The sequence below is a fragment of the Rhinopithecus roxellana genome, chromosome 5 (assembly GCF_007565055.1).
Source record: "Rhinopithecus roxellana isolate Shanxi Qingling chromosome 5, ASM756505v1, whole genome shotgun sequence".
Taxonomy (NCBI): domain Eukaryota; kingdom Metazoa; phylum Chordata; class Mammalia; order Primates; family Cercopithecidae; genus Rhinopithecus; species Rhinopithecus roxellana.
In genome coordinates this window covers 147,136,201-147,150,308 of record NC_044553.1, presented here as the reverse complement: position 1 = coordinate 147,150,308, position 14,108 = coordinate 147,136,201, and the positions used below count along the sequence as shown (strand labels likewise).

The 14,108-nt window shown below is 34.5% G+C and overlaps 1 protein-coding gene across 1 annotated transcript in view; it reads left to right on the top strand.

Moving 5' to 3' along the window:
- The window catches only part of EML5 (EMAP like 5), a 205,549-nt gene that overhangs the window by 92,911 nt on the left and 98,530 nt on the right, over positions 1 to 14,108 (top strand). The window contains exons 11-15 of the mRNA XM_010384118.2: positions 4,074 to 4,241; positions 4,912 to 5,018; positions 5,520 to 5,638; positions 7,801 to 7,987; positions 12,953 to 13,058. Coding sequence (XP_010382420.2) covers positions 4,074 to 4,241; positions 4,912 to 5,018; positions 5,520 to 5,638; positions 7,801 to 7,987; positions 12,953 to 13,058 — 687 coding nt within the window. The remainder of the gene's footprint in view (positions 1 to 4,073; positions 4,242 to 4,911; positions 5,019 to 5,519; positions 5,639 to 7,800; positions 7,988 to 12,952; positions 13,059 to 14,108) is intronic.

The following is a 14,108-nucleotide window of genomic DNA, read 5'->3' as shown; positions in this document are numbered from 1 at the left end:
AATTATTAAGTTGCATCGCTAGTCCAAGTTAAGGTTAGAAAAATGGAGCTGATGTATTCATGTATTTTACATATCCACTCAGGTGATATTCATTAGGTGACTTCTTAGAAGTGCAGCATTTACAAAATGTGGATTTTAAATAATAGAATTAGTTTATGTTATAGAATCATTGTAATTGAAACAAAAAATATATGAAGTTAGCGAAAAGAGAGAATGATTGCATGAACCACATATACCCTACATTTACTGCAATCTAATTTCAGCCCAAAGCATTCCACCCCCTTCATATTTTTTTCTTCATTATCATCCTCTTTTTCTCTAGTTTCACCTGCTCCTGACCATAATCTCTGAAAGAATCCAGGACTCTTTCTAGGCAGCAGCATAGGGGCTCTGGTGGATGGTGAGCAGATCAGGGTCAGGGAGAATGGAAAGGTGAGGGCAGGGTGAGGGCATCACCTCCATCACTGTTAATAATGGCCAAGATCCTCTCTGTACTTCTTGTTGGCAAATGAAAATTTATATTTGGAGAAAATATCATTTAGATTCCAGGAAATTCATAGGAAAAACCAAATATCTAACAACAACAACAACAACAACAAAAACAACAACAACAACAAATTTATAACAGGGACTTATTCAGTGCTGTTTTCCATTTGTTGCATGTAGCTTTAATGCTGCAAAATATTGTGTTGTAAGTTTATGCTGCAATTTATGCATTTATTTGCCTGTCATTGTACATTTGGGTCATTTCCCATCTTTTGATATTAAATCAGGTTTCTTAAAGTAGTGAAATAACTAGGAGTGAAATTTCTGGGTCATGGAGAATGTGGACGTTATAAGAAAATACCAAATTATTTTCCAAATTGGTTATACAATTTTACAAAGCCTGTTGATTCAGCACTTGATATTGCTATACTTTCTAACTTTTGCAAATCCAGTTCGTGTAAATGATGTCACACTGAGGTCTTAATTTCCATTTGTCTGACCACAAATGAGGTTAACCATCTTTTAAAATATGTTTTGGTCTCCTGTGTTTTCTTCTCTGTGAAACATGGGTTCATATCTCTTTCCTGTGTTTCTATTGAGTTATTTCTTTTATTGATCTGTAAGAATTACTTTATATACTCTTATAATACAAATGCTTTGTAATTTTTATAGTTTGCAAATATCTTTTCCCAGTTTGTGACTTGCCTTTTTGTTTTCTTAATGATGTATTTTCTTGGCCAGTTCTTAATTTCAGTGTAGTTAAGTCTATTTCTCTTTCTTTTCTTATAGGTAGTGTAGATTTGTATATTAAGAAATTGTTGCTTTTACTAGGGTCAGAAAGATATTTTCATATATTTATATATTCCCATATCTAGAAGTTTAATGTCATTAAAACATAGTTAAATGGAAAAAGTCTTTTGTCATATTGCTACAATATATTGAAAATATTTAGTTCATATTACCCTTGTGTGAAAATGCACATTAAAACACATTAGGAAAGAAATGGAGTCATTGAAACACAAGTATTTTAGTATATTTCTTTATCCTTACCAAGAATTTTCATCTTCTTTTAAATAGGAAGCTTCTATGATCATTATAGCTTGTCTTGATAAGTTTTTTCTCTGAGATATTCGTCCTAATTGATGATATACTGTTTAGGCCTTAACTATTCTTATTATTGAATCATTTTTTATCATAGTTTTCATAATCAAAAGGCACCTTGTGAGCATATAATCCAATTTACATTTCAAAATGAGGAAATGGAGTCCAAAAGAGGTTTGGTGGAATGCTCACACTTCTGTGCTATTAAATGGTCAAACTGATGCTCAAGCACTAGTCTTTTGATTTCAATTCTGATATTCTTTAAGCTACATCAAACTTTTGCCCTCTTCTGTGCATTATAGGGGTTGGAATCATCTTCATGCCCTCAGTTTCCTTCACTACTCTTTCCTCCATTACAATCTAGCATTCCAACCCAAATGTCCAAGCAGAGCAAAAGGAAATGTAATCTTTCCTTTTCTTTTCTTTTTCTCTTTCTTCAAATATCTAATGAGTGTTTGCTATATACCAGGCACCAGGGATATATATTAAACAAGACACCACCGCTCTCTTCAAAGAGCTTATAGTTTTAATGGAGGAGTGAACAAGTAAATAGTCTATTACATTTCAGTGTTATGTAAGTATAATTACAAGGAGTAATCACAGAGAATTCTGGAAGGATGTAACTTGGTCTTGGTGAGTCAAGGTCACTTCATGAAAGATGTGATATCTAGGTTCACTTTTAAGACACCCATTTATCAGAACAAATTATTAAAAATTTGGTTATTAAAAATTATTAATACAGTCCCATTGACTACAATTAACTGGTTTCTCTTAGACTTATTTTACAACTTTCTTGTTTAATTGCCTTGGTTTATCCAAGAGGGTCTTTGAAAAGTCTCAAAGAAAAGTTGGGAAGGGACTTACAGGATTATTTGTACCTCTCTCTATCACTCAGTGTAGTCAGAGTAGATGCTTTAACTCTTTAATTTGCCCTGACATAACAAATTAGTAGATCTTAGAACTTGGAATTTTATTTGTTTGAATTTCTGGCTTTAACTTTTAAGACTCTCTGATGTCTAAGAGTGCTTGAGGGTTGCATCAAAGGTAGTAGTAGTAGGCAAAGCTCTCTCGATAGGCAAGTAATGCATTCCTATATAAGAGCCCTTACCTTATAGTATTTGCTGGGTTGAAATATGGGAAGTTAAATTAGTGACTTATATTAAGCTACATAAAAAATTTATTCCTAAAATAACAGTATTACTATTAAGCAGCAGTAAATTATAACTTTAGATGAGTTTTGATTCTATTTTATGTGTTAATTTTGATAGCTATCTTAATGACCAAGATGAAAATTTTTCTCCAGAATTTTGTTGATGGGGCTTTGGCATCCTGATATACAAGTCTTCTATAACTTAATATAAAATGTTCAAAACAATATCAAAATGAAGCTAACCATCATTGTATCCTGTGTACTTTAACAAGAATATGTATATAATGCCACATACCAGGAGGAGGAGATAGAGAATATATTCTAAAAATATATTCCTGTAGGATGTAGTGGCTCATGCCTGTAATCCCGACACATTGGGAGGCTAAGGCGGGAGGATTGCTTGAGCCCAGGAACTGGAGACGAGCCTGGGCAACATAGCGAAACTCTGTCTCTGTCATAAATAAATAAATAAAATCTATCCCTGTTGCCACAGAGATTTTTAAGAAAACCACAAAGTTAAATGATTCCTTTATTATTGGAGAAATTGGGTGTATACCACCTTAGCCAAATGATACAGCTTAACATCTCTAATGATAGAACTGACCGTATCCCCTGAAATGACATATCCAAAAGGATGTAACATTGCCCATACCCAAAACACATCACCTGAATCTAATCACGAGGAGGTGTTAGACAAAACCCAAATTGAAAGATATTTTTTAAAATATCTGGATTTTTAAAATGATTTTAAAGGACATTGTTGGAACAACTGGGCATATTTGACTTCGATTAATATGATGTATTACATTGATTGGCTTTTTAATGTTGAACCTAACTTGCATTCCTGGCATAAATCTCATCTGATTATGTTGTTTAATCCTTTTTATATGTTGCTGAATTCAGTTTGCGTTGCTGAATTCAGTTTGCTATTATTTTGTTGATGACTTAAGTCTTAAAAGGATCCTCTGGCTGCTTGGGTTGACAATAATGGGGGTAAGGTTGAGTTGATTAGTTCTTTGAATTTCACTTAAGCCCAAAGGCCTCAGGCCAAAACATTCAAATGTTTCAGTATAAAAACAGTTGATTCCCAGGTTTTTCTCAAAGTGGTAAGATAATGCCTCATAGCCTTTGTGGTTCCTTGTGAATCAGCAGAGGAGATATTTTTATTCCTTGATACAGATTCATTCATTTGTTCAATTTTTGAGTCAGCTTATTTCCCATTTGTTCATAATTCAGTTAATAGAAGGATGATACAGTGGTTCATGTATAAAAATTGTTTGAAATGGTGTTTTGTTTAGCATTCATTTATCAATTTAAAGATATATTTTTATTATAGGAGCCAAGTTTAGAAAATATATTGGCCATTCAGCTCACGTAACTAATGTCAGATGGTCACATGATTATCAGTGGGTTATTTCTATTGGTGGAGCAGATCACTCTGTCTTTCAGTGGAAATTTATTCCTGAAAGAAAACTGAAAGATGCTCTTCACATAGCACCCCAAGGTGAGTAGTATACATTACCTAAGCAATTTCCCTGTCAAATAATTCTTCAGTAACCCCCAAATAACAATTTTATGTTAAAGTATAATCTAGCCTCATAAGCTAACAGTATAGTTTGTTATTAGTAGAAATTTCAAGTTAAAATATTAGTTCTATATGTTTAAAGTTAGATGTCATAGAGTGTGGAATACAAAGTCATTTTGATTGCATTTTAATCTGTCTAATAATGAGTGAAGAAACAGTTATATTAATAGCAAAACAAACATTGAATATATCCTCTGGGAGATGGGTATCTAGATTTGGGAAATGCTTTTATTGACCAAAATTATCTAATGTCAATTCATCTGTTGCATATAGTATTTTTAGCTATTTTTCATGTTAATTATAGGTTATATTCACTTATATTTGCACAGACATTTAAATTTGATGTAGCGGTCATTGGGGAGCCAGTGAAGGGATTTAAAGGAGCTATTGAGTTTGCAGTGAGTGGAGAGGAAGATAATCTGTAGTACAGTTTACTGACATCTGTGTCACTTGAATAGGTAATTTCATTTGATTGTTTTATGGCTTGTCTCCATGTCAACTGACGTAGCTCTTAATCATTAATTTTCCAGTGCTGTTTTGAAAATGAATCTTCTTTAAACAAGTAACATTTCATTTTTAAAAATTACAGAAAGTCTGGCTGACTCTCATAGTGATGAATCAGATTCAGATCTGTCTGATGTTCCAGAGCTGGATTCTGAAATTGAACAAGAGACACAGCTCACCTACCATCGACAGGTAATTTTCCATATCACACAGTTTTTCTCTGAAAAGTCCAATTTCTTCTTTATCTTGCTCCCCGTTAATCATCTGTTGTTATCTTTTGTGTCTTTAATTTCCCAAGCAATGTATGATTATATTAGTTTTCCCACTGTCAGTGTTAGAGTACACTTGTGTAAAATTTTTTTACATTAAATGGTTGGTATATTAAGTATGCTTGCCTTCTATTTGCCTATAGGATTTTGTCATAGTATACTCACATTTATTCCCTTAACAGTATTCTTTTGTGAAGTATAAAAATTTCCTGGAACACTAAATATCTGTTTGTCAGTGTGGTATGTAGAAAATGTGAATTTGCTTATTCTTTCCAAGGGAGTAAATTTCATGAATTACCTTTTCATTTAAGACTATTATTAAAGGTTGTTTTCAGACGGTGTCTGAAAGTTATATTGAGAGTATATGAAAACCTTTATTAATATATATTCTAAGAATATTTCTACTTATGTACATTTTTTAAAGGTTTACAAAGAAGATCTACCTCAGCTTAAAGAACAATGCAAAGAGAAACAAAAAAGTGCTACTTCTAAAAGAAGAGAGCGGGCTCCGGGAAATAGTATTCGATTACACTTTGTTCACGGGTATAAAACAACTATCTTTCATTTATATGTTTGAATTTTGGTTCTTACTAGCTTAACATCTCTAATGATAGAACTGACTGTATCCCCTGAAATGACGTATCTGAAAGTATACAACATTGCCCATGGGGAAAACACATCACCTGAATCTAATCATAAGGAGACATTAGACAAAACCAAATTGAAAGATATTTTTTTAAATATCTGGATTTTTAAAATGATTATAAAGGATACTGTTGGGACAACTGGGCATGTCTGTGCTTTGTAACTTTAAACAAGTCACTTAACCTCTCTGCTTCTTTTTTTGTGTCTGTGAAATGGAGATAATAGTACTGTGTTAGTCCATTTCACATTGCTATAAAGGAATACCTGAAGCTGGATAATTTATAAAGAAAAGAGGTTTATTTGGCTCAGTGTTTTGCAGGCTGTACAAGCAGGGTAGCAGCTTCTGCTCAGTTTCTGGTGAAGCGTCAAGAAGCTTTTACTCATGGTAGAAGGCAAAGGGGGAGCAGGTGTGTTACGTAGTGAGAGAGAGAGAGCAAGAAAAAAGGGATCGAAAGGGAAGGGGGTTGCTGGACTCTTTAAGCAATCAGATCTTGTTTGAACAAATCAGGAGATGATAACTCACTCATCACCAAGGGGATGGCATAAAGCCATTCATGAGGGATCTGCCCCTATGACCCAAACACTTCCCACCAGGGCACTTCCCAGTATCCCACACTGGGGATCACATTTCAACATGAGATTTGGACAGGACAAATATCTGAATCATATCAAGTACCTACCTTACAAGGTTCTGATGAGGAGTGAATAAGGCAATGCTAGTGGTGATTTACAACATTGTGTGGCACATAATAAGCACTATGTAAGTGTTTATTAAATAAAAAAATAAATCTTATGAAAGTTTCATATTTATGGAAATGGACCTCTTTAAACAAGTAAAATGTAAGAGGTAATCATCTCCCCTTAATATGTCTAATTTGGAATGATATTGTAACTTCTTGCATGAGCATTTTTGCCTAAATATTTTAATTTCACCAAAATACAGGTTCTGAATTCTCTTAGAACATCCGTCAAGACAGGTCTCACATTTCAGCTTGGCAGAAATAGATTTTCCAATCTGACTCTTTTCTACCTTTCAGCCAGCATTCATTTTCTTACCTTACTGATAATACTTATCAAAAATTTTAAAAAGGATTTATTAAGTAAAAGTATTTTTTCTCCAGTGTTAAAATGGTCAGTAGTTTTTATGCAGTTGTATTTTATGAATTGGGTTTCTTTGAAGTGCAAAGCAAGGTTGCTATAAATGGACTTATTTTGATCATTTAAGATTTGGCTACTTTGTCTCGGATGAATATGATATTTTGAAATTGTTGTTTAAACTTATTTTTGGAATATATGTTATATTAAGGTGTATAAAAGGGTACAGTTTGAAAATCTTTCTCCCACCTCTGCCCTCCCAGCCATCATTTCCCCTCTCTGCAGATAGTCACTATTAGTTTCAGAAATACTTGTACAACAATTACAAATATATATTCTTTTCTATACCTTTTACTTATAAAAAGCAATTGTTTTATTTTATAGTATACAATTTTAGTATTATACTTACGTAAATAGTAGTATACTATACATACTATTCTCTACCTTGTTTTTTTCACTCAATATTATACCTTAGATTTAGCTATTTGCAGTCCGAGCAGTTCATAAAAGCTTATTGGATCAGAGGTGGTGGTATTTTTTAATTGTTCAGGCTGGGCATGGTGGCGTACACCTGTAATCCCAGCACTTTGGGAGGCCAAGGTGGGTGGAGCTGAGGAGTTCAAGACCAGCCTGGACAACATGGCAAAACCTCATCTCTATGAAAAATACAAAAATTAGCCAGGCACAGTGGCATGCAGCAGTAGTCCCAGCTACTTGGAGGGCTGAGGTGGGAGGATCCTTTGAGCCTGGGTGGTCAAGGTTGCAGGGAACTGTGATCACACCACTGCACTTCAGCCTGAGTGACAGAGCAAGACCCCATCTCTTTAAAAAAAAAATTGTTTAGTGTCCTGTAAAACTGGAAATTGAATGATTCACTCAAAGAATACCTACTTCTCTCCTGTATGTTCTGTATTGATCAGATAAAAGACCAAAATTAATTACATATGATTTGTTTTCTATGTTAGTTACAGAGGTTATGACTGTCGAAGTAATCTGTTTTATACTCAAATTGGTGAAATTGTGTACCATGTGGCAGCAGTGGGTGTCATTTATAATCGACAGCAGAACACACAGCGTTTTTATCTGGGTCATGATGATGATATTCTCTGCCTAACTATTCATCCTTTGAAAGACTACGTGGCAACAGGCCAGGTAGGTTTGAAAGACTGACAGTGAGCCAGATAAGCTACACCTCTGTTTGAGTTTAAATAAATTAATCATATATCTCTTTTGTGTTCTAGGAAATGAAGAGTAAAGAATTCTTTAGAATGGGTTTTATTTTCAGATTATAAATAAAATTTACCCCAAACTTTTTTCCTACAGTTTTACTTAAAGTTTTTATTGTTTTAATTTGAATTATTTTAATGTAAATTTGGAACTCATAGCTCTGGCTTCTTTTTTCTGTCATGATATTAATTTTTTAAATTAGTGAGTAAAATTAAAGAAAACGTAAAGACTAGAAATCTGGTTTCTTTAGGTTGAGTTACCTAAAACAGTAAATAATTTAACAAATGTCCTGTGACAAACCAAAGGACTATGTCTCTTTATTTTACAACCAGGATAGTAATCTATTCAGGTTTACCAAAGTAGAAAGCACAAATATTGAAATAAAAAACCCTGAGAAAATCTTAACTGATACCTCTCTATATGGATATTCTTAGAGAAGGAAGGGAAGAAATGAAGTTTATAGATTCTTACTATATGTAAGTATTTTACTAGTTTATTGATGTATATTTATTTTATTCTCACCTCAACCTTGTGAGAGTAAAATTATTTCCTTCAGTCTACAAATGACGAGGTTCAGGTTTGGAGAAATTAAATAATTTGCTTAAGATCAATCAGCTAATAGGTAATAAAGCCTAAAGCCTTCAGTCTGTCTGGCTTTAAAGACTGTGTAAAGATACCTTTTAGCTAGGATATGTGGAAAAGGGGTTCAACTTGCATCCTCCTATATAGCTTTCCTGAAAGGAGAGAAAACTCCTCCCTTTTTTCTTTCTCCCATTCTTCTTCCTTTCTTTGTGCCTCTCTTTACTTGCTCTTTCTCTCCTTCCTTTCCCTTTCCTTATTCCTTTCTTTCATTCACTCAGAAACATTCATCAAGCACATTCTGTGTTGCAAGAAATGTGCTAGGAATATAAAGATAAATAAGACAACTTCTTGCCATGGTGGAAACTCATATTCTGAGTTGTTATACAGTGTCCTAAGTATAGATCAGACTGATCTATATTTATGACAATACTTTAGCACTATTGGTGTTTTGGGGCAGGTAATTATTTGTTGTGGGAGGCTAACCTATGCATTGTACGATATTTAGCAGCATCCCTGGTCTCAACCCATTAGTGTCAGTAACACCCACTTCTCTGAGTTGTGGCAACCCAAAATATCTCCTGACAGTGCCCAGATGTCCCTTGGAAGGCAAAATCACCCTGTTTTTAAATGTAGAAATATGTACAAAGTCTTGTAGCAATGTAATGAAGAAGAACTAATGATTAATTGTGTCCAGTAGAATCGAAGAAACCCTCGTAGAGATGATGACATTTGAGCTGAATTGTTTACTTGGCAGAGGGGAAGTTGGGAAAAAGCATTTTAACTGTATTATAGCATGTGTAAAAGGTAAAAGTAGGGCAAAAAAAAAAAAAGCCCAGATTATTTAAAGAACTATACATAACTCACAGTGTTCAAATCTTAGAATGCATTATGGACATTAGTGGAGGAACTAATCAGGAGGGTAGGTAGAGGTTAAAACTACCTGGTTATCCCCTATATTAACACAAACTGGGTCTTGGATGCACAGTTGTATTTAATGTTTGCCTTTTGGAGAATTAAATACAAAGAATAACCCCTTGTCAGGAACTGTAATCTTAAGTGGAAATGAAAGAATGTGAAAGAAACTTACCTGCAAAGTCGAGTAACATGACTAATTGTACTGTAATTTAGAAATTTTGTTTAATTCAGCAAATACTTGTTGAGTGCTTCCTGTTCAAAAGCATTAAATGTTGTTGGGGAAACACAAAGATAACTCGGACTGGCTGCCACTATCGGGAGCTCATCAGAATGTAGTACAAGAATTGGACAAGTTACTCTGTTTGTATATGTGTATGTGTGTATATGTGTGTGTGTGTATATATATAATTCACTAAAAATACACTGATTTAGATGTCCTGTGGGCAACTCAGGTTCAATATGTCTAAAACGGAGGTAAATAGGATTAGTCTTCCCTTCCAAACCTGTTCATCCTTTTACGCTTCCTTCTTGGAACATAGTACTGTATTAACTTGGTTGCCTAAGCCTGGAAGTTAATCTTGTTCTTCACCCCTAAAGCTAGTCAGTCCTCAAGTTGCACCCATTCTTTCACCTGAATATATATTTATTCTTTATCTTCAATATTCTTTTTATCTTTAATTTTTCCATACCTCTACTGACAATCAGTGCTTCACAATTTCTGAAACATTACTATAGCCATTGGTCTCCTGCTTAAGTTTTTTCCTCTATCCATTTTCCCCATTCACTAGTAATCTTTCTAAAAGTCTTAAAATTCTTCCATGTTTATTAGTATTAATAGCTTGTAGGCTGTCTAAACAGCTGTCTAAATAGCCACAAGCTCTAAATGGTAAGGGATGAAAAGGGGAGGTTGGAGAGTGAGACTCGGTTAAATGCAATTCAAGGCATAACATCAATGCAGAGTTGAAAGTTGACTCCCAATGCAATTAAAGGCTTTTAACCAAGTCTGACTCTCCAACTCCTGACCATTTGCCTCTTTGTAAACTATTTTCTTGCCTTAGAATTTGTCCAACACGTATAATGCTATTTCACATCTTTTACTTAGTTCCTTCATCTTAGAAAACTCTTTCTCTTCACTTGTATTCAACCTTCCAACTTTAATTTCTGCTCCTTTTAAGACTTAGGCTAAGCCTATCTGAGAACTCTCCCAACCTCTCCATTCTCCCCTTCATCCGAGTGAGATGCGCTAAGTGTACTTTAATAATACTCAATATTATACTAAATACTGTCTATACCTCATGGAATATGATATTGAAATCCAAGCTTTTCCACTTATTAGCTACTGGCAAATTACCTAACCCCTCTTTGCCTTCGTTTCTTCATCCTTTAAAATAAGGATATTATCTGTTCCTATCTCGTAGAGTTGTTGTGATCGGTACATGAGTCAATCTTTGTAAGGTGCTTATGGAACAGTTTCTGGCACATAAATCACTTCTCAGTGAATGTTAGTCATCATCATAATTTCCAGGTGAGATGTCCACTAGACAGTTGAAAATGTAAGTCTTGAATTCAGAGGAAAAGTAACTGTTCGAGAGAAGGACTTGGGGAGGTATTTATTGTTTAACCACTGAAACTGTAGAAATGAGATACCTCAGGGCAAAAATGAAGAATGAGAAGACTGGAGAATTAAAGACCACCTTGGGAGAGGTTTGTATTTAAGTAACTAGGTGAAGAAATTGAGAAGGAAACTCACTAGTAGGAGTCAAGGAAGCTGGGCGCTGTGGCTCATGCCTGCAGTCCTAGCAGTTTCGAAAATCGAGGCAGCAGATCCCTTGAGCCCAGGAGTTCAAGGCCAGCCTGGGCACATAGTGAAACCCCATCTTTACAAAAAATACAAAAATTAGCCTGGCATGGTGGCACATGCCTGTAGTCCCTGCTACTTGGGAGGTTGAGACAGGAGGATCACTTGAGCCTGGGAGGCAGAGGTTGCAATGAGCCAACATCATGCCATTTCACTCCAGCAGGGCAACAGGAGTGAAACACTGTCTCAAAAAAAATAAATAAATAAAATACAAGGGTGGGGGTGGGGATCAAGGAAACCAGGGAACCAGAAGAGAGTAGTACAGTAAAACCATCAAAAGCATCAAATTCTGTAGAAGTTTTATATAAAAAGAAAACTTAAAAGTTACTTTTACTACTCTGTTCCCATAAAAAATCTTAAAAGTTTTCTAAAAAGTTACTGGTAATGTTTGGCTGAATAACTTAGTGAAATATTGGCTGATTGCAGTGTTATTTGTTGTATCTTTCTATAAAATCAATCTCGGCTGGGTGCCGGTACTCACACCTGTAGTCCCAGCACTTTGGGAGGCTGAGGTGGGCAGATCACCTGAGGTTGGGAGTTCGAGACCAGCCTGACCAACATGGAGAAACCCTGTCTCTACGAAAAATACAAAAAATTAGCCGGGTGTGGTGGCGCATGCCTGTAATCCCAGCTACTCGGGGGGCTGAGGTAAGAGAATCGCCTGAACACAGGAGGCGGAGGTTGCGGTGAGCCGAGATCGCGCCACTGCACTCCAGCCTGGGCAACAAGAGTGAAACTCTGTCTCAAAAAAATAAAAATAAATAAATGAATAAAATCAATCTCTAAATTAACTATAATTGATAGTTCTATTAATTATTTCAGGAGTTGTCTCTGTATACAAAGATATCTCTTTATACTTGGGGTTAAAGAAAGGGACTACTTGAGTCTAGAGGAGTAATTAAGAATTGATAGTTTACCTGTGCATTAGTGAACATCATAAACCAAGTTAAAAAATAAGTGAGAGTGCTGCAGTAAAATTACCTTTTCAGGTCTGCTGACATGCTTGGTACTTTAACCCCCTCTGAATATTTGTTTACCCCATTATTTTAGTCTAGAATTCTTTATATTCAAATTCTGTACTTTCTGAAGGCCCACCTCCAGTACCTTCTCTTCCATGGACTGTTTCTCCACAGCTTTTTCATGTTCATTAAGCATCTATTAAGGGGTGTTTGTCTTTGATTGATAATGTCCTGTTTTCGCAGGAGTTTGCAAAAGTTACCTGAATGTCTTATTGCTCATTGTATCTTGCATAGAAACAATAGATGTTCAGTAAGCATTTATTATCTTTATTGATGAAATAGATGATAAAAATCGCATAGTTCTAGTTACATCATTCCTAGAAACACTGAACTTAGCCTCATTAGTTTTTGAACAAGTATAAGAAAAAAATATCAGTCACATGTATAGTCTGCTTTAAATTTTTATTTAATAAATTTCTGTGGTAAATAAGCTGTAAAAATCTCCCATTTTATTTCCTTTTAATAGATATGGAAATTAATTGTATATAATAACGTCTATAATTCTTTCTATTTTAGGTTGGTAGAGATCCCTCAATTCATATATGGGATACAGAGACCATTAAACCATTGTCCATATTAAAGGGCCACCACCAATGTGGTATTAGTGCTGTTGATTTCTCAGGTAAAGCTGTTTGCTATCTCAGTAAGAATGAACAAAATGCAGAGGCAACACATAGCATTTTAATCTAACTCAGTGTTACCTAAGCTTGTCCTTTAGCTGTGACATTCACAGTTTTTATCAAATGTGTATACTGTTGTCCTTATCAAACACTATGAAAGTGTGGATTTGCTAGCTAGTTTATAATTATAACTTAATAAGTATAGTTTTAATACCTATTAAAATTTGCATGTTTCTAGTAACATAAAAATGTTTATCTACATAACAACTTAAATTCATCTCAGTTGCCACAAGTAGTTTGTATCTCCCACATTGGGCAAGCACTGATCTCGCTGTTTTATAGTTAAACTTTGAAAATGTTTAGGGTAAAAGGCTAGCAAAGAAAGGGTTGAGAACTGAAATACTTATTTTAGACATATTTATACAGTGACAATTTTAAGCCGTCTTGTAAAAATAATTTCAAATCATATTAGTGCTTTTCGGTTTATTTAAAAGTTTGACAACTGCAGATAGGTCTACAGCGAAAGTTAGGGTGTGAATTGGGAAGAGGGAGGAAATACTATTAATAGAGAATTCTACATTAAGAAACAGTGAATTAATGCTTTTGCTGCTCTGACTGAAGCGATAAATTATCCATAGTAGAGTTCAGAGGGAAATATATATACATATTCAAAGATTTGCTAACAGAAACTAGAAAATGAATTGCGAACTAAGTGAGTCACCAAGAAAAATACCACTAGAGCAATGAGGAACTAATTGAGCCTTGCAAAGTGTGGTAAAGTGGAAAATATTTTCTTGTGGTCTGAGCCTTTACAGCCTGTAAACATGCACACCCGTAGGATATTCACTGATCATTTGTCTCAATGATTTGTCTATTATGTTCATTATGTATTGCTTGATACGATTGACCTTTACTAAAAGGAGTCATATTAGTGGTAGTATGTTGTAACTTACATGTTTTTCATTTGATTAACTTTTCATACTTACTCTAAGTTCTTATATTACAGTAGATTTCTTATGGTGAATTTAATTACAATAAATATTTTCTTCATC